The 22,879-nt window shown below is 54.6% G+C and overlaps 1 protein-coding gene across 1 annotated transcript; it reads right to left on the bottom strand.

Moving 5' to 3' along the window:
• Window positions 1–1,175: 1,175 nt before the first annotated feature.
• ZNF652 (zinc finger protein 652) lies at window positions 1,176–22,047 on the bottom strand. The gene is made up of 6 exons (XM_082297520.1): window positions 21,742–22,047; window positions 8,560–9,672; window positions 5,200–5,347; window positions 4,298–4,413; window positions 2,466–2,610; window positions 1,176–1,879 (listed from the first exon to the last, which is right to left on the bottom strand). Exons 2-6 carry the CDS (start codon window positions 9,451–9,453, stop codon window positions 1,368–1,370), a joined length of 1,815 nt encoding a protein of 604 aa, XP_082153646.1. The 5' UTR covers window positions 9,454–9,672; window positions 21,742–22,047; the 3' UTR covers window positions 1,176–1,367.
• Between the last annotated feature and the right edge of the window lie 832 nt (window positions 22,048–22,879).

Here is a 22,879-nt window from a genome sequence, read left to right on the forward strand (position 1 = left end):
CCCAGCGGCTGAAGAGAAACCGGGAAAAGGGAAATAAAGTTTAAAAAACCCCATAAAAACCCCAGGGAAGATCCCGAGCGATGAATTAAACCCAGGAACCACCCGCAGGGGGGGGAGACCCTTCCAGAGACCTCGGGGGGGTTTTTTTTTCCCTCTCTTCCCTGAAGCACCTTGGATTTGTGGGGTTGGGGGATATGGGAAAAGCATTTCTGAGGAATCACATTTGGGCTGATTATAAAAATTTCTCTATTGTACAACAGAGGTGCAGCTACACTGAAAAATTACACCGGAGATACAATTATCGTCGTTATCGCCGTCATTAGCATCGTTAGCATCATTAGCATCATTCGGTTTTGTTCCTTTTTTTCCTTTTTTTTTCCTTTTTGTTTTAGAAACAGATTCTACTAAATAGGATCTATACAAAAAAACCTCTAAAATAATTTCTGTAGTAAAATAAAGAGTGTGTTAGGGGAGCTACACGGAAACAAGAGGAACTTTGGGGTTTTTTTTCCTTTTTTTTTTTTTGGGGGGTTTTTTTTTTTGCTTTTCTGGGTTAATGCTCCGAGCTCGGGGTGCTGAAAGGAACCATTACATACACAGTGATCATTAATGCTCTGTATTAATTAACTCACAGCCTTTCCCATTAGTACAAAGAGCCCCGGGCCCGTCCCCTCTTTGAGGAGAAGGCCAGGATATAAAAGCCAAGCAAACCTCATCAGCTGATATGAAATTAGAAAATCCCACCAGTCTCAGTAGCTGGAATTTAGAAAAGTCACCGGGAAAACACAAATTCGGGGGGGGTTCAGTCCTGCGGGTCCTGGGGGTTCCGTGGGAGGTGACCGGGGGGGTTGGGGCAGAGCTCGGCCCAGGAGCAGGGAGAGGGGTGGGAGGGCAGATCCCGGATCCCAAAACTGGATCCCGGATCCCAAAGCTGGATCCCAGACCCAGATCCAAACCCCTGATCCCCAGCGCGGTGTGGGGCGGCACGAGGGTGGATCCCAGATCCCAAAGCTGGATCCGAGATCCCAAACCTGGATCCCAGATCCCAGATCCCAGACCATGTCAGTGTGGCTGTGCCGGGCTGGCCTCGTCCAGGCGCTGCCGTGCCCGCGGTGGTTCAGGGGCTCGATCCCATTCCGGATCCCAAACCCCGATCCCAAGCGCGGTGTGGGGTGGTGGGAGGGTGGATCCCGGATCCCAAACCTGGATCCCAGACCCAAATCCCAGAGCTTGTCAGTGTGGCTGTGCCGGGCTGGCCTCGTCCAGGTGCCACCGTCACCGTGCCCACGGCGCTCCAGGGGCTCGATCCCATCCCGGCTCCCATCCCAGAGCGCATCCTGGATCCCAGAGCCCATCCCCGGGCCGTGTCAGTGCGGCTGGGCCGGGCTGGCCTTGTCCAGGTGCCGCAGGAAGCCGCCGTCGCCGTGGCCGTGCCCGCGGTGATTCAGGGGCTCGCTCTTGAACAGGGCGGGCGGCGGGGGCAGGTGCGGCACGGGGGGCACGGGCAGGTGCTGCGGGTGGTGCCCGTGGGGGTGGTGCCCGGGCGGCGGCAGGGCCAGGGGGCCGTAGGGGTGCGGGAGGGGCCGCGGGGGCACGGCCGGGCTCAGCCCCAGCGGGGTCCCCGCGGCCGGCGGGGCCGGGCAGGGGCCGGGCAGGAGCGCGGGGCCGGCGGCGGCGGCGGGGCCGGGGCTGGTGCCGGGGCTGGTGACGCGGAAACATTTCTCCTTGTGGGCTTTGAGCATGTTGGAGAAGCGGAAGCGCTGCCCGCAGACGTCGCACGGGTACGGCTTCTCCCCGGTGTGCGTCCGCCGGTGCCGCTTCATGTTGGGCCGGCTGGTGAAGCTCTTCCCGCAGATCTCGCAGATGAAGGGCTTCTCTCCTGCCCCACACACACACACACACACACAGCGCGGCCATCAGGGCACCTGGAATGCCACCCTGATTCCTGGGAGAAGCCCTGGAAAACTCCCCGTGTGCCTGGGAGAATGCCCGGCATCGCAGCCGCTGCCTTGGGGGCCAACGGGGTTTGGGGACAAACGGCTCTGAAATCCTGGTTCTCCTCAGGGTAAAGGGCTTCTCTCCTGCCTGACACACACGGAGCGGCTGGAAAAGTCCCCTGACTCCTGGGAGAAGCCCTGGAAAACTCCCCTCATCTGTGGGGAAGCACCGCTGCCTTCGGGGATCAAGGGGGCTTTAGGCAATCCTGGCTCCGTTCGGGGTTTGGGGCCAAAGGGCTCCGGCAAGGGGCTCCCCCAGCCCAGCCCAACCCAAGCAGGAAACAACCCCCAGGGAACTCCCCCTGAACTGGGGAATCCCAGCTCAGATTCCTACAGCGGCAAGGAACGGATCCAAGGCCACGAACGGACCCCTCCCACCCGATTTTCCAGCCGGGTGACACCCGCACCCCCAAATCCCGAGGGAATCCAGCGGGAATGTCTCCTCCTGGAGGCTCTCCCTGCCCTTACCCGTGTGTGTTTTCATGTGCTCGTCGAAGTACTGCTTCATGTTGAAGTCCTTGCCGCACCACTGGCACATGAACTGCTTGTGCCCGATGTGGATGCTCATGTGTGAGCGCAGCTGGTACTTGTACTGGAACCTCTCGTCGCAGTTCTGCCGGGAAAAACGGGAATTCCGGGCTTTGGGAAGCTGGGAATGAGCCCTGGGAGGGGAGGGAGGGGAGGGCAGCTGGGCTTGGGCAGCGGCACCGCACAGAAATGAGGGATTGAAGGGATTTATTGAGGGCGGGCCTCGGGCTGGGATAAAGGTGAGGGTCAGGAGGGTGGAGAGGCTGGGATCGCGTGGGGAAAGCTGGGATCGTGTGGGGAAAGCTGGGATCGCGTGGGGAGAGCTGGGATCGCGTGGGGAGAGCTGGGATCGTGTGGGGAGAGCTGGGATCGTGTGGGGAGAGCTGGGATTGTGTGGGGAAAGCTGGGATCGTGTGGGGAGAGCTGGGATCGTGTGGGGGAAGCTGGGATCGTGTGGGGGAAGCTGGGATCGCGTGGGGGAAGCTGGGATCGTGTGGGGGAAACTGGGATCGTGTGGGGGAAACTGGGATCGTGTGGGGGAAGCTGGGATCGTGTGGGGGAAGCTGGGATCGTGTGGGGGAAACTGGGATCGTGTGGGGGAAACTGGGATCGTGTGGGGGAAGCTGGGATCGTGTGGGGGAAGCTGGGATCGCGTGGGGGAAGCTGGGATCGCGTGGGGGAAACTGGGATCGCGTGGGGGAAACTGGGATCGTGTGGGGGAAACTGGGATTGAGTGGGGGAAAGCTGGGATCGCGTGGGGGAAAGCTGGGATCGTGTGGGGGAAACTGGGATCGAGTGGGGGAAAGCTGGGATCGTGTGGGGGAAGCTGGGATCGTGTGGGGGAAGCTGGGATCGTGTGGGGGAAGCTGGGATCGTGTGGGGAAAGCCTGGCAGGGACGGGGTTATTCCAAGAAAAAAGGGTTTCCGTGGGTTTGGAGCTGCCGGGTCCCAGCTCAGCCCTGTCTCCACTAGAGGACTCTGCATCCCTCCAAAGCAGCTCCTCGCCGCCCTTCCCGGCCTCTCCCCGGCTCTTTCAGAGGGAATTTCTGTCCCTGGAATTCTCATCCCCGAGCCTGCACCACCGCTGTTCCTGCTCCGTGTCTCTCCCAGCCCCGAATCCCATCAGGATTCCCACAGATTTCCCCATCCCCTTCCCTGCTTCAGCCCCTTCCCAAGGGCAGGCAGGGAATTCCAACCCTGAATTCCCAGGAATTTACCAGGGAATATCCACTTCCCACCAAGCTGAACTCGGAGCACTGGCTCAGATTTTTGGGAGTTTCTCAGAGAACTCCGGGTTTTCCCCCAAAAAACTGAAAGTTTTGACTTCTCCCAGCTCCCATTTCCAGGGAAAATTAAAAGGATTTGCCGTGCAGGGAAAACTGGGATTCAAATCCTTTTTCAGTGGGAAAAAACCAACCAAGCAAATCCATCTGTGCTGGGATCGCCGCTGGGTGATTCCTCCACACTGAGAATTCCCAAACTCCGATGAGACCACCCCTCATCCCCACACCAACCAATCCCATTCCCACCCCCTGGAAGTATTCCCTATGGATTTAACCCCCTCAATCCCTCCGGAGATCCCTGAGGGCGGGGTTGGGGGGGGTGCTCTGTGCTGGGATCGCCGCTGGGCGATTCCTCCCCATGGAGAATTCCCAAAACTCCGACGAGAGCGCCCCTCATTGCCGGGGCACCCAGTGCCATTCCCCCCTGCTGGGAGCGTTCCCCACGGATCCACGGCCACGGATTCCCCCCGGGAGCAGCAGCTGCCTCACCTCACAGCGGAAGGGCTTCTCCCCCGAGTGCTGCAGGGAGTGCACCTTGAGGGACATGCTGCGCTTGAAGGACTTCCCGCAGGTCTCGCACGTGAAGGGCATGTCCTTGGTGTGGGCTGCAACACAGCGCGGTCACAGAGGGGCTGGGAGAGACATTCCCGAAAATCCCGAGCAGGGAACCCATTCCTGCCGCCGGTTTGGGGCTACAGATCGAGCTGTGCTCACACCGGGGCTTTCCCGCCGTCGGACTTTGTGCTAAAAGCAAAGCTCAGACGGCCGGGATTGTCTGGTTTTCACGGAATCCCAATGTTTTTGGGGTGGAAGGATGTTAAAGACCCCTAAAGATCCAGTTCCAACCCCTCCCGCTGTTCCAGGTGGCTCCAACCTGGCCTGGGATGCTTCCAGGGATGGAGCAGCCACAGGGAATTCCATCCCAAATCCCACCCAAACCTCCTCTCTTGCAGAGGTTCTCCTGCTGCCATCTCTGTTCCCTCCCACCACAAGTTTCCCCCTTTGGAGTGAGTTTTAATTGAACAGGAGAGGAACCAGCCCATGCCTGAATAATAAAGATTAATAATAACAATAACGATAATGATAATAATGATAATCTTTGGGAAGTGCCACGCTGGGGGAAGGAGACGAACCAGCCCTGCCCTATTCCAGTGGGAAGCCATTCCCTGTGTCCTGTCCCTCCATGCCTTGTCCCCAGTCCCTCTCCAGCTCTCCTGGAGCCTCTTTAGGCCCTGCAAGGGGCTCTGAGCTCTCCCTGGGATCCTTCCCTTCTCCAGCTGAACATTCCCCACCTCTCCCAGCCTGTTTTTTCCCTGATTATTTTAATTTTCCCAGATAATTTTCCTTCCCAAAGCCCCGACCCCGGCTCCCAGCAGTGCCCCCCGACTCACCAACCATGTGTTTGCGCACGTGGGCCATGGTGTAGAACTTCTTCTCGCAGATCTCGCAGGAGAATTTCTTCTCGGCGTAGCCGTGCACGATCTTGATGTGCTCGTGGAGGGACCAGAGCTTCTTGAAGGATTTGTTACAGGAAACGCACTGGGAACGGCACAGAGAGAGGGACGGGGGTGAGGGAGGGTCGGGCTCGGGGGGTTAAGCCAAGGTTTTGCTCTGGCACGACAGAAAAAAAAGCCCCAAACGGTGCAAAGGCTGCCTTGGAACGTTCAATTCGTGATTTCCACCTGAGAGGAGCAGGAGGGGAGGATTCCCAAAATCCAACAGCACAGAGCCGCCCAGGGACACCTCACAGGCCTGGTGCTGCTGGGGGGGATCCAAACCCTCGGAGAGAGAAAATCCAAACCCTCAGAGAGGGAAAATCCAAACCCTCAGAGAGAGAGGGATCCAAACCCTCGGAGAGAGAGGGATCCAAACCCTCGGAGAGAGAGGGATCCAAACATTTTCAGTGAGAAGGATCCAAACCCTTGGAGAGAAAAGGATCCAAACCCTTGGAGTAGAAGGAATCCAAACATTTTCAGCGAGAAGGATCCGAACCCTTGATGCAGAAAGAATCCAAACCCTTGGAGTGGGAAAATCCAACCCCTTTCAGTGATAAAAACCCAAATCTTCAGAGCAGGAAGAATCCAAACCCCTGGAGAGGGAAGAGCCCCGCAGAGCTGGAGGAGGCCGACACCACTCAAATCCCTCCAACCCCATCCAGCCCTTCCTGACCCCTCAATCCTGGTGTGGCCAGTCCAAGCTCCCTGATCCTTCTGCCTCTCCATGGAAAGCAGCTCCCATCCCGCTGGAGACTCTGGGATCAGCTCCTGGAGCAAATCCAGGCGTCACCTCCTCCTCCTGCCGTGTTCTGGCTCCTCGTTTATTAAAGGGATCACTGGAGGTCCGAAGCGGCACCGGAATGTGAGAATTCCTTCCCAAAACTCCTGTGGGATGTCCAGGAACTCAGCCCCCAGGGGATCCATGGGTTTTCAGGCAGCTCTTCCTAAAAACTCCATTAAAAAAATCTGTGTCTGACGTGGAAAACTCCAGCTGGAAATCCGGGTGTGTGAGGGAACCGAATCATCTTCACCTCTGGCACCTCAGGATTGTGGGGGTTTTTTTGGGACATCTCCATTTCCCAGCCCATCAATTCCCCCCCTTCCCTGTCAGTCAGAAGGGCTGGGCGCCGATTAATGAACAAATTAATCAATTCTGCTCGTTTGGGCTGCTTCTTCTCCGCGTCCACAGGGCTGGGATCTCTGCAGGCTCAGGAATTCTGGTGCAGCTCTGCCTCCACGATTCCCGCTGGGATTTCCCTCTTGGAGGGATGGAGGGGGGGGGAAATTCCTAGAGAGTAAAGAAATGCTATGGAATGCTCCCAAATCCCGGGATTTCCAGTGAAATGAGCCCTTGGAGAGGTCACATCTACAACACAACTGAGGATTAAAACACCGACACCGAGAGGGAGCACGCAGAGCTCAAGGTGACACCAGGAATTCAGTGAAGGCGCCGATTCTGATGGATGAAAAAGCAGGAATTACCTGGAAAAAACGGATTTATTCCATCCCTGGGATGAAAATCTGGGAGAAGCCAGCCCTGATTATCACTCCACTCCAATATCGGGTTTTATTCCGGGGCAAAGCTCCCCCCTTGACACATTTAACCCTGAATTAAGGGAAATTTTCGCGCTCCCTCAATTCCTATCGCCAAGGGGAACGGAAACACATCCACAGGCAGCTGGAAAACACATCCCAAAGGTCAGGACAGGAAAAGAATTGCTGGATTTAGGCTTGGATACTGAGGTGACTCTCAGTGCTGCTGGCACTGGGGAAGTTTGGGGACGTTTCTGGACCGGATTCCTCTGGATTTAAACCATAAATTCTACAATTTCTCCTCTTCCCATCACTTTTGGACACTTTTGGTGTGTGGATGACTGCAGGGTATTTCTCCACTTTATGTGTTCAAATTATTCAGGAATTCCTGCTTAAATTTCAATTCCTGCTTTAATTCCTTCTTAAATTCCATGCTGTGAATGAGCCCCCCTGGGTGCTGGGGCATCCCTTAAATTCCCACTTCAACGTTCCCTGCTGCACTGAACTTTTAAAATACTTCTTTCAAAAGCTGCAAAAATTAAATTTGTATTAATAAATCCTTCCTCCAGTCTTCCTGCTCTGGGCTGAGACATAAGGAGAACAAAAAACCAGCACAGAGTCACAGAGAGCTGGGAAAAGAGCTTGGAAAAGAGGAATTGCAGCAAATATTCCACGTCTCCCACACAGAGGGGATTGAGGATCAACCCAGTTCAGCACTGAAGGCAAACAAAGAGTGACAAAATGTTCAGTTATTGTGGCCAAACTCTCACAAAAAACCCCTTCTTGCCCTAAAAATTCCAGCTGCCCAAAAATCCAACCAGAGCTGCTGCTGCTGCTGGGAGGATTTCAGGAGGAGGTGGGCGAGAATAAGGCCAAAAAAGCCAATTTGGGGTGCCAGAGAAAGCAGCAGATTTGCCCCAATTTCCCAGGACAGAGGTGCCCACGGGCCAGGCACAAACCCCAGAGGGATCACAGACTCCAGAGCTCTTCCCACAGCTCCCAGAACTTCCCACCAGAGCTGTTCCTCCCACTGCTGGGGGCAAATCGGAGCTGCTGGGGAGAAAAACAGAGATTTTGGTATCTTCAGAGAGATTTGTGGGGTTTTCACGCTGGGGAAGGGGCAGGCTCGGGGTTCAGGTTCTGAATTCCAACCCCCTAAAAGCACTCTGGGAATTCCTGTATCCCGTTGTCTCAGAGGGGTTTAAGGTCCCATTTTAAGCCCAGCTCAGGTCTTGACTCCACTTTGCCTCTCTCACCTGCTTGCCTCTCCAGGACCTCAGAGATTTCCCGTTCCAGTGAATTTCTGGAATCCCATTTTCCCTGGGAACCTCACCTGGCCACGCTGTGGGACTGAAAGCCCTGGAATTCTGAACTCGGTGAGAGCTGCGGCTGCTCAGCAGCAGGAGGAGGAGGAGGAGGATTGACCACAGAGCTTCTGATTTTTGGGAGCAGTTACTCTGGATTCTGACCCTGTTAAAGCAGCTTTGTGTTCCCAACTCACAGTTTACTCCTGGAGCAACTGCTCAGAGCAGCTGAACCCTCTCTTCCCTGCCATCCCCTCCTTTTGGGAGACCCCAAAATGTGGGATGAGGCAGAGACAGGGCCTGGCTCAGAACCTGGGGCTGTGCAAAAAAGAGATTTTCCCCCTGTGAAGCGTCCAGCAGCCGGATCCAGGGCACGCCGGGAGGAGTGGGGATCTGGCAAGCAGGTGAGCAGACCTACCTGGATGTTTTTTTCACAGTCAGTTTGCTGGTGGAGGGACAGCTCACTCTCTAGCACAAATTTCTTCCCACATTTGTCGCAGATCTGCATCCGCCTGTGAGTGACGTTCATGTGCTTCTCCAGGTACCAGCGTGTGTTAAACACCCTGGGGCACTTCTCACAGGTCAGAGTCTCCTTCTCTTCACACTTTGATTTCTGCACAGGTGCCTTGGGCTCCTTTGCAGCTTTCTTCTTACGCCTGGGGGGCTCCACGCTCTTTCTACGCCCCCGCGTAGCTCTGGGTGCCGGGGAGGTGGCGGCTGCCGCGGCAGAGGCGGCTCTCCTCGTTCTCCTCTGGGCAACACTAACCTTCTCCACTCTTTTCTCCTTTTTCTTCTGCCTCTCATTCTCCTCATAATCATTACTGTCTTCCGTGGCCTCTTCCCCACTGTCACCCTCCTCTTCCTCACTGCTGGTCTTAAGGACAGCAGTGTCTTTGGACTGGGAGGGGACACCCTTCTCCCCTTTGGACACATTTAAGGTTTGGTTGTTAAGGTTTACCTCCACTATAATCTGCTCCCTTTTGTAAGTCACTTCATCTTCCTCCTCTTCCTCCTCCTCAGAGTCGTCAGAGTTTTCCCTGTCTTCTTTCACAGCCCGGACCTCTCCTACCGCTCTGCTCTCCCTGAAAAACGGCTGCTCCTCCCTCTCGTGGAGGTGGCCTTTGCTCATTTTGCTGTCCACCAGCACCGAGAAGGGGCTCCCTGACTCCCTCTTGTACACCTTGGTGGACAGGTCGAGCTCCTGGCTGGGGTAGAAGGCGGGCGGCCCCTGCGCCCGGCGCGCGTCCTCCTGCGCCATGCCCGCCCCGGGGGGCTCCCCCAGCTGCTGGCAGGCCTTGGCTGCTTGGCTCATCTGGGGGGGCTGCTCCGGCTCATGGAGCGCCTTCCATCCCACGGAACCCGGCGGGGAGCTGCGGCTCGCGGGGGCTCCTCGGGCCCGGCGCCTCTTCCATCGGAGCCCGGCGGGGTTCGGGGTCCTGGCTGCGGTGGGGCGGGGGTCGGGATCACGGCAGGGGCAGGGCGGGGAGGGTTCTTCTGCAGGAAGCGGCCGAGGAGCCCTCGAGCATTTTATCTGCAAGAGACAATGGAGGGAAGAGTCAGTCGGAAAAGAATCGCTGGAATCGCGGCAAACTCTGCCTTTGCAGGGCTGGGGGAAAGACCGGGGGTGTTTCCAGGAGGAGCTGAGGGCGGGATGGGTTGGGAAAGGGAGGAACGAACAGCAGGGACCGGGACTGGCAGCAGATTCCCAGGGATGGAAATCCAGGCAATGGACACTCTCCATCCACCACAGACCACCACAGCCGCTCCTCCTCCTCCTGGGTTTCTGGGAGCACTGATGGCCGCCAAACTCCGCTCTGCCCCCACAAACACGGGGCACACCCACCCCAGAACGCCCCGAACCTCCCCCAGCCCATCCTCGCCTATTCCAGAGTCGCATTCCAACAAGGGAGAGGTGCCTGAAGAATTTCAGCGGAGCCGTTCTCACCTTGCAGCACTGAACCCCGCACCGGGAACACCCCAGAGACCCCTCAGGCAGCCCCTGGATTTTGAGGGATTGGAGGCAATTCTCCCTTTGTCTCGCTCTCCCTTCCCCCAGCTCCTTAATCCCCAGTGCGGCAGCCGAACACCATCAGTGTGCCCATCCACATTTCCCCGCGGTTTTCCAGGCTGGAATTTGCCCAGGACGCTGCCACTTCCTCCTGCAGAAAGCGCCACGTGCTCGCTCCTCAGGGACACAAAGGATCGATCCCTCCCCCGGGACAGCTCCAGTTTGGGAGCTGGGAATTGCAACACCGAGCCCGAGGCTTCGGGCTCGGCTGATCCCATCAGGAACACCCTGGGAATTCCGGAGCTAAACCTGGGATCTGAGGGTGTGGGGAGGGGGAATTAAAGACAGAGACGTCCTCAGATGGTTTGGGGTGGAAGGGACATCAAATCCCATCCCGTTCCATCCAGGGACACCTCCCACGATCCCAGAGTGCTCCGACCTGGCCTGGGACACTTCCAGGGATGGGGCAGCCACGGCTGCTCCGGGAATTCCATCCCAGCCAGGAATTCCTTCCCAAGATCCCATCCAATCCTCCTCACTTCCAGAGATTCCTGTATTATTATTTCTGTTCCCTTCTACCACAATTTTTCCCCCTCTGGAGTCAATTTTCAGCGAAGAGGAGATGAACCCACCAAAGCCTAAATAATAAATATTGAAATAATAATAATAATAATAATAATAATAATAACAATAATAATTTTTGTGAAGTGTCACACTGGGGCAAGAATGGAAAAATAACCAGTTTGATCATAAACTTAATTAAAACAGCTTCTTGACCACTTCTCCAGGGTTCCCAAATTATTCCAGAGCATCCTGAAGGTGCCTGGCAGTGCCTGCAGCCTCAGCACCACAGCAGGGCCCATTCCCACTGCTCCATCCTCAAATCCCACATTCCCAGCTCCACAGGAAATCCCTGGAGATGGGCTGTAAACACTGGCTTGTGGTCACAACTCACATTCAGACGGAAAAATTATAAAATAATGTGGTTTTGCTGAGGCAAAATTCCCAACCCTACACCCAGGAAGCCGTGGGAAGGATGAATCCCAGTTTAGCTTTTCCTTCGAGCGGAATGAATTATTCAGGAGCTCAGAAAAATCCCTGTTCCATGCAGAAAATACCTGATCCTTTCCTCATCGTGTTAAGCATCTCTAGGAATCTGCAGGAGGAAATCAGGAATTCCACCGCAGAGCCAGGAAAGCACAACATTTGCCAGGAAAAGGAAATTTCACCTTCCCCCCCCATTTACTGAATGGCAAAAAACTCCTGTCAACGTCTCACCTCTGCTCACTGAAGGGATATTATGTGTAAAAAACCACTTTGTATCAACAGGTACCACCTCAAATCAAGCCCACAGAGGGGTTTATTCTGAATTATCAAAGCTGCTTGCTCTGAAAGCCACTTCACTCTGCAGCATCAGTCGCTGCTGTGGCTTTGAACCTTTCACTGCCACCCTCGAGGGACCCACAACTTTCAAAACCATTATTTAAATGTAAAGCAAAGCCCTCCTCAGCCCTTTACTACAAACAGCAGCTCTGAAATACTGCCCCAAAAATGCTCTTAAAACACTTTTCCCCCCCTTTTAAATTTCTAATCCCAAAGCAGCGTTTGGGTGTTTTTAATCCCCCTCCTTTTTTGTTGTTTTAAAGGTGAATTTAATTTTATCAACGCCGATTTTTCCACAGAATGAATTCCAGTCACGCTGCCAAAGAGGAGATGCAGACCCTGATTAAGATGTAAAAAGGAAACAAGAGTTTCAAAGCGATTTTTGATGCTTATCAAGCCCCAAACCTGGGGAATATCTGCAGAGCGAACCCAAGCAATCAAAGATCACACGAGGTTTGCAAAGTCTCCGACATGAAAGGCTGGAACTCCGAACAAAAAAAGAGCACAATTTGCAGACAAAAGTGTGGGTGGAGGAAGCTGTGAGTGTGTGGGAGCGACTTCACACCGAGCTTCTGAAGAAAAACCGCATTTTTTTTGGTGTTATCGGCACTAAAAATAGAGAGAATCGGGCTCGGCTGGGGAGGCCTCGGGGCCAGCGCTGTGTGGGGACGGGCGGTGGGATCGGAGCCGGGAAGGACTGGAGGGAAAGGCCGGGATTCCAGGAGAAAGCTGAGGAAAAACCGGGGGTGTGAGGGAAAACTGGGGGAAAACTGCCCGAGGCTGTGAGGGAAAACTGGGGGAAAACTGCCCGAGGGTGTGAGGGAAAACTGGGGGAAAACTGCCCGAGGGTGTGAGGGAAAACAGGATTTCAGGAAAAGCCCGAGGGCGTGAGGGAAAACAGGAAAAACGGAGGGTGTGAGGAAAAGCTAAGGATTTCAGGAAAAGCTGAGGGAAAACAGAGGATTTCAGGAAAAGCTGAGGGAAAACAGAGGATTTCAGGAAAAGATGAGGGAAAACGGAGGATTTCAGGAAAAGATGAGGGAAAACGGAGGATTTCAGGAAAGCTGAGGGTGTGAGGAAAAGCTGAGGGTGGGAGGGAATGCTGAGGGTGGGAGGGAAACAGGATTTGAGGAAAAGCTGAGGGTGTGAGGAAAACTGAGGATGTGAGGGAAAACTGAGGATGTGAGGGAAAACTGAGGATGTGAGGGAAACAGGATTTTGGGGGAAATGAGGATATTAGGAAAAGCTGAGGGGGGGAGGGAAAGCTGAGGGCGTGAGGAGGAGCTCAGGATTTCAGGAAAAGCTGAGGATGTGAGGATGTTTTCTCACTGAAACTCAGTGAAATCCTCAGGTGACGTGAATTCTGGAGCGTGAACCGGCAGGGAATAACCACGGATTGAAGTGGAAAAACTCAAAGTGAGGGCTAAAATGCCATTTTTGGGGTGTCCTCTACAGGAGTTGGACTCGATCCTTGTGGGTCCCTTCACTCAGGATATGCCAAGATTCCACGAACGGGTCCATAAGAGCTAAAAAAACTCTGCAATACTGCAATAAAAAAGCCTCAATAAACTCTCCCGGTTGGAAGCACAGGTGCCTGGAACAGGCCCAGCCGCTCCCAAACAGTGGGAAAACACATCTGGTCCCGGTTCCATCCCTTAGGAAGAGCAATCAGGGCTATCCCACAGGAGGGAATTATTTAAATTATTTCTCTCAGCCCTCAATCCCTTCTTTCTTGTGCATCCCGCCTGCTTTAGGTGCAAAAAACCCCTGAAAATCTGTTTTTAAGTGGTGAATTTTATCTCCCAGAGCCTCACTCTGGCACATCCCGGTGCTTTTGCATTTCCATGGGAAGTGTTGGAGCCGCCTGAGCCCATGGAAATGCAAAATAAATGCAAAATAAAAAGATGAGTGCTGCTAACGACCCTATTCCCATCCCCATTCCCATTCCCAAACCTCGGGACCCTGCAAGAGTAGCTCAGCAGAGCCTCAAATGACCAGGAAAATAATCCTGGAAAGGGAACCGGGGAAGGGAAATCCCATTTGCCACAATTTGGGAATGCTGCGACGTTTGGGAACAGCATTCCCAGCTCCTGGGGGAAACAGAGGAATCAGAGCTCCTCCTGTCACTGCCAGCCCCGAATTCCCTCGGAACAGCTTTTCCCTCAATTCCTGTGAAGAATCGGGTCCGTGGTGACCGTGGGGCTGTGTTTGGGTGGGCTTCTGGCCATTCCCAAAATAATCAGGGAGAGGTCCTTGGCAGGGACACAAAAGCTCAGAAAAGAGGGGATAAATCCTGTAAATTCTGCAATTCCTGGGCTGGGCAGAGGCGTTTTTTATAGGATAACCCGAGGATGCAGCTCCCACCTCATCTGGCCCTTTTTCCAGCTGTTTTTTGGCCATTCCCAAAATAATCAGGGATAAGGTCCTAGAGAGCCTTGGCAGGGACACAAGAGCCTGGAGAAGAGGGGGTAAATCCTGTAAATTCTGCAATTCCAGAGTGCGTCCCACAGGACAGAACGCAGCTCCCACCTCATCCTTCTGCTTTTCCAGCTGTTTTTTGGCCATTCCCAAAATAACCCGGGGTAGGTATTTTGCTGACTCAGCTGGCAGCTTGCCTCCAAGTGTTCCCACAGGCTCCTGGAAAATCTGATTCCCAAATCCCAGGAAAAAAAAAAGAAAAAAAAGAAAGAAAGAAAAAAATCAATAAAATCCTGCCACTGAACCATTAAAACCACGAGGAGAAACCCTCGGGCTCTTCCCATTCTTCAAGAAGAATGATCCGGCTGCATCCAGAAATTTGGGAGACACAAAGCCTTTCAAACCGGCCACTCCTGGATTTCGTTCAAGCATTATCTCCACAAAAAATCGTCCCAGAGGTTTCCATGTGGGAATTTTATAACCCCTCCGATTTTGCAATAAATGGGGTTTTTTTTCATTGGCTCTAAAGGAGTTTTAGATTCAACAGCTGCAAACTCAACGCTTTTCTTGAGGTAGAAAAAAAAAAAGAAATCTTAAAGTTTTAGTTCTTTACCCTCAAATCACAACTCCAGGCCCTTCCCACCACCTGAAACACCTAAAAATTAAAAAGCTGTGGCTGAATTAGGAAATTCCAGGTTTTCTAATCTCTTCCTGCATCTTCCTGCAAACCCCCCCCCCCCCCCAAAAATAAGATTAAAACACCGCCAGGTGGTTCCCACTCACATCTCCCATCTATCCCTTTTCTATCATAATCTGGTAATTTTTAGACGAAAAAAAAAAAGCTTTCTGTGATCACATTTTGACTCTTTAAATTTGTAAACTCTCCAAACAGGTGCCCAAACTCCTTTTTTCCTTTAAAACCTCCTATTTTCACCCCTCTCTGCTCACGTATCTTGAGGAAAATGAAAGCTGAGCTAAGATTTAATTCCGATTTTATTTCAATTATGGCACTTCCCACTAATCATCACCGACCCCGAGCTGGCACAGGGTCGCAGGAACCCGGTGTAAATCCCAAAAAGGAAATCTGTCATCAGGATCTCCTGCCCAAAATTAGCATTTTTGCCCCCAAAGAGGCCCCAGAGGTGTCTCGGTGTCTTTGGATATGCAGAGGTGTAAATGAAGTGTCAATGTCCTGCCCCAAAGCTCCAGGAGCAATTCCTACCTGGGCACCTCCCTGCAGGAAAAATCTCCATTTAAGCAGGAATTCGGCAAAAATTAAGACTTTTTTATGCCCAGCCTCTTAAATGAAACTTTTGCAATGGGGAAAATGGGGAAAACCAGCAGATTTTGGGGGTTTTACAGAAGAATTCAGCAATTTCTCGCACTGCACATCCCTGCCCCGGCCCAATTTGTATTTTGTAATAATAAAACGCTGGAATAATTCCATCAGAATGTCCCACTGAGAGAGTCTCTCACTCACGGCTTAATATCATTTTTAAACGCTTCTGAATTCATTTCCAGGCTGCCAGCTCATCCTAAAAAGCCCTGCTCGACACTTTGGAGCTCTGCTGAGAGCGGAATGCGGCAGAAAAAAAGAAGATTTAAACAGCAAAAAAACATTAAAAAAAATCCTCTTTGGCTTCCCAAAGCGTGCACTGGAAGTTTGGTCCCAAAGTTTGCTCCTCCACTGGAATGTGCTCATGGAGAGGCTCAAAATCCTCCCCGGTTTTCATTCTGGGCTCTTTGCACCCCGCAAAATTTGGATTTCGGGATCCCCCAACAAGTTTGGGCTGCCCCAAAGCCCGAGGGGCTGCCCTGGGGAGATGCTGCAGCTCCGGGAATGAGGCACCAGGGCTGGAAAATCCCGAGGGGAAGAAAGGGCTGGCGGCGGGAGCTTCCCCTTCCTGTCCTCACCTGGACCTTTTTTGGGATCTCCCTCCAAAATCCCATAAAATCCCCGCCTCATCCACCCGCAAGGGGTTGGTTTTACACTTCCCAGGGGGATTTTAGCAGCTGAATTCCCAAATTCTCCTCAGTGCTGACAGACAACTCCAAGAGTTTTTCCTTCCTTTCCTTACCTGCACTTCTCCTCCCACATTTCCCTCGCAAATTCCCACAAAAACACCCCTGAAAACTCTGGGTTTGTGTCTTTTAGTGGGATTTTCACTGCTGAAATCCCAAACTCTCCTTGTGCTGACAAACAAACAGCTCCAGGAGCTTCCCCTTCCTGTCCTCACCTGGACCTTTTTTGGGATCTCCCTCCAAAATCCCATAAAATCCCCGCCTCATCCACCCTCAAGGGGTCGGTTTTACACTTCCCAGGGGGATTTTAGCAGCTGAATTCCCAAATCCTCCTGGACCGGCCCCGAGGTTGCCACCAGGACGCTCCAGGCCGGTGTGACCCGGATTCAGTCGGGTGCTGCCAAAGCTCCGCGTGCCAACCCCAAAGCTCCCCCATTGTGTTCCCCGCTGCCCCGGTGTCGCCACGCTCCCGCAATTCCCGCCATTCCCGGCTTATCTCCGGCAGCTCCGCAGCCTCTGGAGCTGCCGAGCTGCTCCCACAGCGCTTGTTTTGGGAGCACAAGGTAAACTTTGGGGGAAAACAGCCCGATTTGGCTTTGACAACACGGACAAAACGTGGCCGAGCGCGTCCCGCCCCACTGGGGTTTATCGGGAATGAGATCCCAACAGAATTCCTCCGGGAATGAGATCCCAACAGAACTCCTCTGGGAATGAGATCCCAGAACTCCTCTGGGAATGAGATCCCAACAGAATTCCTCCAGGAATGAGATCCCAACAGAATTCCTCTCGGAATGAGATCCCAACAGAATTCCTCCAGGAATGAGATCCCAACAGAATTCCTCCGGGAATGAGATCCCAACAGAATTCCTCTCGGAATGAGATCCCAACAAAACTCCTCTGGGAATGAGATCCCAACAGAATTCCTCCAGGAATGAGATCCCAACAGAATTCCTCCGGGCAGGGATCTCACCTCTGCGAGGGAGCCAGAGCTGGCCTTGGAGACACAAAAATCCTTGCCTGATCCCAAAAAACCTTCCCAGGTTTTACAGGTCTCAAGCTTAAACCCCCTTCCCACCGGTTCCATGGATTTTATCCTATTTTTCCCTCTTAAATTCCTTGTCCAACTCCGGACATCCCATCCTGCTGATACTTTACTTATTTTATCCCATTTCCCCCCCTAAGTCCATATGCAACTATGGACATCCCATCCCGCCGATTCCCTGAATTTCATTTATTTCATCCCATTTTTCCCCTTTAATTCCTTATCCAACTTCGGTCACCGCGTGCAATTTGCCTCCCCACGAAGGCACATCCCATAACTCCACAATTCTGTAATTCTTCCCACCAGAGAAGCACTAAAAAAACCTCAAATAAGCAGGAATTGGGGATTTCGGGGCAGGTTTTCCCTCCTGCCAGGCACAGCAGCAGCAAAGTCCTGCACCTGCAGGGCCCAGCCGGGCTCCAACTCAAATATTTGCAGCTTTTTTTTGTGTACAGCATTCCCAAAAAATCCCGGAGCTCTGCGGATCAATGGACGCTCGTCTGTCAATTTTCAACTCCAGAACTTCCTACTCGGGGAGGGGGAAAAAAAGAGAATTTCTGCCACTTTCTCCTCCCAGGTACCACAAATATTCCTGCTTGGGAAGGGCTGGGATGGAATTCCCAGGGAAGCTGTGGCTGCCCCATCCCTGGGAGCGTCCAAGGCCAGGTTGGAGCAGCCTGGGATAGCGGGAGGTGTCCCTGGATGGGGTTTAAGGTCCCTTCCCACCCAAACCATTCCATGATTCCACATTCCCCCAGAATTCCAGCTGGAAAACTTTCCCTTGTTTTTATCCCAATGAACTTGGCTGAACAGGTTTTCCCTCAAATCCTAACCCAGATCCCGATCCCAGCAGCTCCCCTGCCTTTCCCATCACCTCCCTAAAACCCCACATTTCCAGGGGGGGGGAAAAAAAAAATCCCATTTCCAGAGGGAAAAAAAAAAAATCCCATTTCCAGGAGGAAAAAAAAATCCCATTTCCAGGGGGGGAAAAAAAAAATCCCCTTTCCAGGGAAAAAAAAATCCCATTTCCAGGGAAAAAAAATCCTGTTCCCAAAGAGAGCAGCCCCAGCAGAAAGTGCTGGAAGAGCTGCTGGGAAATATTGGGAAAACTCCCAGTGTGAAACCTCCCGAGGGAAGGGTGTCGGGAAGGGCGCAGGAGCCTCCTGCAGCTCCTCTGTTAATGAGTTTAAGCTGCTGCTGGCACCGAGGCCCTGTCCGAGTTTCACTCCCTGTTTTCCAAGAGGGAGGAGCAACCTACAAAATTCCAGGTTCAAAATCCCTGGGAAAATGAATGTACTTTGGGAACTGGGCACAGGGAGTTTGGGTTTTTGGGGAAATGGGCCTGTTGTGCTTTATTAGGTATGAGAACAGCAGGAATTCTGCTCCCAAATCCTGGAAAAACACCCTGGAAAGGCACAAACTGGGACAGAATTTGCCTCTTTTTTTATGGGATGTGTTTATAAACCTCAAGGAGAAATCAGCTTTTTATTAAAATGCTCTTTAAGGGGGAAAATCCGTGACAGATCCCACACGGAAATCACCCCGCCGGAGTTTCACTCCCTGTTTTCCAGGAGGGAGGAGCAACCTACAAAATTCCAGGTTCAAAATCCCTGGGAAAAAGAATTTAGTTTGGGAATTGGGCACTGGGAGTTTGGGGTTTTTAGGGAAATGAGTCTCCTGTGCTTTGCCAATTGTGAGAACGACAGGAATTCTGCTCCCAAATCCTGGAAAAACACCCTGGAAAGGCACAAACCGGGACAGAATTTGCCTCATTTAGATGGGAATCAGTTTAAACAGATCAGCCTTTGATTAAAATGCTCTCTAAGGCATCAAATCTGTGACAGATCCCACATGAAACCCCCCTCTGGGTCAAGAGATTCCTTGCATTTTGCTGCAATCCAGGAGCTGCTGGGAAGCTTTTTAAGGCCTTGTGTTTACAGTGGGAACAGCCGGGAATGAGGCCCTGGCATCCACGGCAGGAACAGGTTAAAAATGGCACTTTTTTGTTGGAAAACACTGGAAGAACTCAACCACGTTCCCTTGAGGGAGCTCAGGACAGGGATCTCACCTGGAGCCAGGATCTGCTTTAACATTTCAAGTGTGAAACTTCACGGGAATAAAACGAACTCTGCAGAAAAATCCACATTTTTTTCCTAATTATCGTGGAGGGAATAAAAACTTCCAGATATTCACATAATAAAATACTGAAAGGACAAACAGCACAGATTCAGCAAAATGTAAATTACTGCTGTTTTGAGAGGGAAAATTATCTTTACAATTTACTTCATCTCCCTTTCAGAAGCCCTGGATCTTGCAGGGAGACAGCAGAGCATGCTGAGAGCCTGTGCTGGAGGAATTTAACCACGGGGATGGTTATAAAATATTTTAATATCATAATTATCCACAGAAAATTAGAGAGCATCTCCCTCTCCTCAGCTGCCTGGGGCTTCCTTTCAGTTCTGCCTGGGGCTTTTTTTGTGGGGCCAGGAATAAATTTCTGGGTTTTTTTTTTTTTTCTTTTTTTTCAGCCCCTGCGAGCGGCAGAAATGGGTCAGTGATGAGAGGGAGTTTTGTAAGCACCCGAAATCCACCTGTGCCTGTCCCAGGTGTGCTCTGGGCACATCCCTCCTCCTCCTCCTCCTCCTCCAGGACATCTTGTTTACTGTGAAAATCCACTTCGGGCAGCGCTCAGAACTCGGGGAATCCTTCCCAAGGCGCTCCTGCACAGACATCTCCTGCTCTGACCCCAGGAAAAGACTTGGCATAGATAAAAACTTCCAATTTTTTAGGTGAAATCGCAGCTCTCGGGGTAAAATTCCTACGATCCATGATGCTGGCAGAGGGGAACAAGCCCAGCACCCCAATATCTTCTATTTTTGGATAATTTAGCCCCTATTTAGACCCTTCCTACAGAAAAACTCCCTCTGAAAACATCAGTTAAAGGTTTCCCGTACCACTCTTAGGTAATAAAGTCAATTAAACCCCTCAAAACTCACAACAATCTACAATGCCAAAGCCCCTTTTGATCAGATCAATGTTCAAAAGCTGTTCTGACAAACAATCCCAAGCCACAAACCATCCAGGGATGGTCCCAAATCTCCATCCCTGCAGCCCTGAGCCTCATCCCACAGAAAAATAAAATGATAAATCAACCCTTAACCCTTTGCAGCCCACAAAGCGCAACCGCTTAGCTGGAAGAATAAAAAGCCTCCGTGATTTTGCACTTTTCTTTCCAACAGCCTCTGGAAAAGCTCTCCGAATTTCTGTCCCTCCGCTGCACCCTTGTGCTGGGAGTTCGTATCCAGACCTTTTGATCACATCTGAAATGTCAGTGCTGCCTGCCCGGGGCAGGGATGGGGCTCTCCAGCACCTCCAGATTGCAGGAGATTGATTAAACTCCATGAAAACAGCAGAGAAATGCACCTGGCACACAGGCAGAGAGGTAAAGGGGTTAAAATAGGGTGAGAGCGCTAAACTGGAGGTAAATTATCAGCTGTGATAAACACAGGGGGAATGATCAGTTATCAGAGCCACAAAGCCCTTTTAAAATCGCACTTTGCAACTCCACAACCCTCTTAACACCATCTAGAAAATGCACTTTTTAAATACAGACCAGGCACCGAGGGAGAAACAGAACAGAACTTCCAGCTGGGAACGACCCAGGTGCTTCCCAAACCCACATCTCCTTCATCCCCAGCCCCAGCAGCCTCCCGCTCCCCACGCCGCTGCCAACAAAGCCGGTGCCAGCTGCCACTGCCAGCCCAACACAGCCCAGGGCAGCCCCTGGGAGGATGAAAAACGCGCATTCCTCACATCCTTCCTGCCCGCGGGACCTCCGTGGCTTTTCCCTTCCATCACTTCCACGCACAAATGAGATGCCAAAACTCAGCTGTGATTAAAGGTCCTTATGTAATGCTGTAAGCCCGGGCAGATGCCGCTGTCGCTGCCTCGGCTTCTCCCTGCACCGGGACACCCAAAGTTACACGGAAGGCGCTCGAAAATCACGCCCAAAACCCCAAGCCCGGGGCGCACGCAGCACAACGCGAGCCGGGAGCGCAGGGAAGGGGAAGGCAGCTGAAGGAAGAGGCTGAGGAGGAGAGAACCCCCCCGATTTACAGCCAGAGCACGGTGCCCGGTAACGCTTCCTCTCCTCACCTCCCCAGTGACAACTCCGGCCCCAAACCCGAGCGCGGCCGCGGGACCCGCGGGTGACACAAACCGCGACAGGGCAGGGGCCGAGGGGACGCGCTCCACATCCAAGTCCAAACCCAATCCTGCAGGAATGTTGTCTTCCCTCCGCTTTGCTCCGGGAACTCACCTTCCCTCCCCTCCCCCAGGCAGGTGACACAGCCCGGTCCCCGCGGGGAGGGGACACAGAGCCTCCAACCCCCGGACGGAGACCCCCGGCCCCCGGTAGAGCCTCCGGACCCGGGGCAGCCCCCGGGCAGAGCCTCCAACCCCAGGGGAACCCCCCCGACCCCGAGCAGAGCCCTCCGACCCCCAGCCCCATCGCTGGCCGCCCGCCCCCTTCTCCTCCTCCCCCCGCGGGGGCTCCGCCGTCGCTCCCCCGGTGCCTCCGCTCCCCTCCCGGCCGTGAGGCGCCCGTGCCCCGCTCCCCCCGCCGCCCACCGCCGGGCCGGGCCTAGCGCTGCTCGGCTGCGCCGCCAGGCCCGGGGGGAAGGAAGGGGGAAGGGGCTCGGCGGCCGCGCGGGCGGCCCCGCACTCACCCAGGCCGGTGCCCTCGGGGCCGCCCCCGCCGCCGTCCATGCCGGGCGGCGCGGGGAGGGGGGCGCGGGCGGGCGCGGCGGCGGAGGGCGGAGGGCAGGGCGGCCGGGGCCCTCCCTCCCTGCCTTCCCTCCGGCCCCTCCGCTCGGCCCCCGCGCTCGAGTGGCCGCCGCCGCTGCCTCAGCCCGGGGCCGCCGCCGCTCAGGCCCAAGGCGCTGCCGCCGCGGGCGGGCGGACGCAGCTCCCGCTCCCCCTCGGCCGCCGCCGCCGCCGCAGCGCTACGTGGCCGCCGCCGCAGCCGCCGCCGGTCCTCGCGGGGGCGCGCGCGCGCGCGCGCGGGGTTGGGGGGGGGGGTGGCGGCGGGAGGCGCGCCCCGTGCCTGTACCGGTGCGCGGCGGGAGCGCGCGCGGGGGGGGCGGGGAGCGCGCTTGTGCGGCGGGAGCGCGCGCGGGCCGAGGCCGCGGTTGAAGGGCCGGGAGGTTTTGGGGGGGGGGGGGGGGGCGGCTGGGGGGGGGTGGTTGCGTGTGTAAGTGCGCGTGTGCGGGAGCGCGGGCGCGCGCGGAGGCGGGGAGGGAACGGACCGTGCTGAGGGGGGAAGGAAGGGGGGGGGGGGGGGGAAACACCACATAGGCCGAGGGGAGCGGGGAGGCGGCGGTGGCGGGATCGGCAAGCACGCGCGTGCGGGAGCGCGGACGGATAACACGGTGGGGGGGGGTAACGCACAGAGGCGGCGGGGAGCGCGCAGGGGCGCGGGGGCGCGCACGGCTAGAACGGGGGCACACACGGGACACCCATAGGCCGGGGGAGGCGGCGCTGTGCGCATGCGCCGCCGGGGGCCGTTCCCGCGCGCCCGCCCCTTTCCCGCCGCTGCTTCACCTGAGGCGGCGGCGCGCGCGGGGCGCAGGTGAGGCCGGGGGGAGCGGCGCGCATGCGCGGGGGACAGGGAGGGGGCGGCCTGAGGGGCGGGGGGCGCCTGCCCGTTACCCCGCGCGCGTAATTAGCGACCGTGCCCTAATTAGCGCCGGCAGGTGGTCGCGGGGGTTGTGCGAGGGTAGGGGGGGTGTGACGGAGTGGGGGTCGCCCCGGCTCCCCCTCAGCGGGGCCGCCCGCTCGTCCGTTACTCGGCGCGGGTAATTAACA

The sequence above is a fragment of the Coloeus monedula genome (assembly GCF_965178545.1).
Source record: "Coloeus monedula genome assembly, chromosome: 26".
NCBI classification, from domain to species: domain Eukaryota; kingdom Metazoa; phylum Chordata; class Aves; order Passeriformes; family Corvidae; genus Coloeus; species Coloeus monedula.

Coding starts and splice junctions, on each gene's coding strand:
- ZNF652 (XM_082297520.1), bottom strand. CDS start 9,453: ATGAGCCAAGCAGCCAAGGCCTGCCAGCAGCTGGGGGAGCCCCCCGGG. Junction 5,348..8,559: donor ACTGTGAAAAAAACATCCAG/GTAGGTCTGCTC, acceptor TGCCGTTCCCAG/TGCGTTTCCTGTAACAAATC. Junction 1,880..2,465: donor GCACATGAAAACACACACGG/GTAAGGGCAGGG, acceptor TGTGTGGGGCAG/GAGAGAAGCCCTTCATCTGC.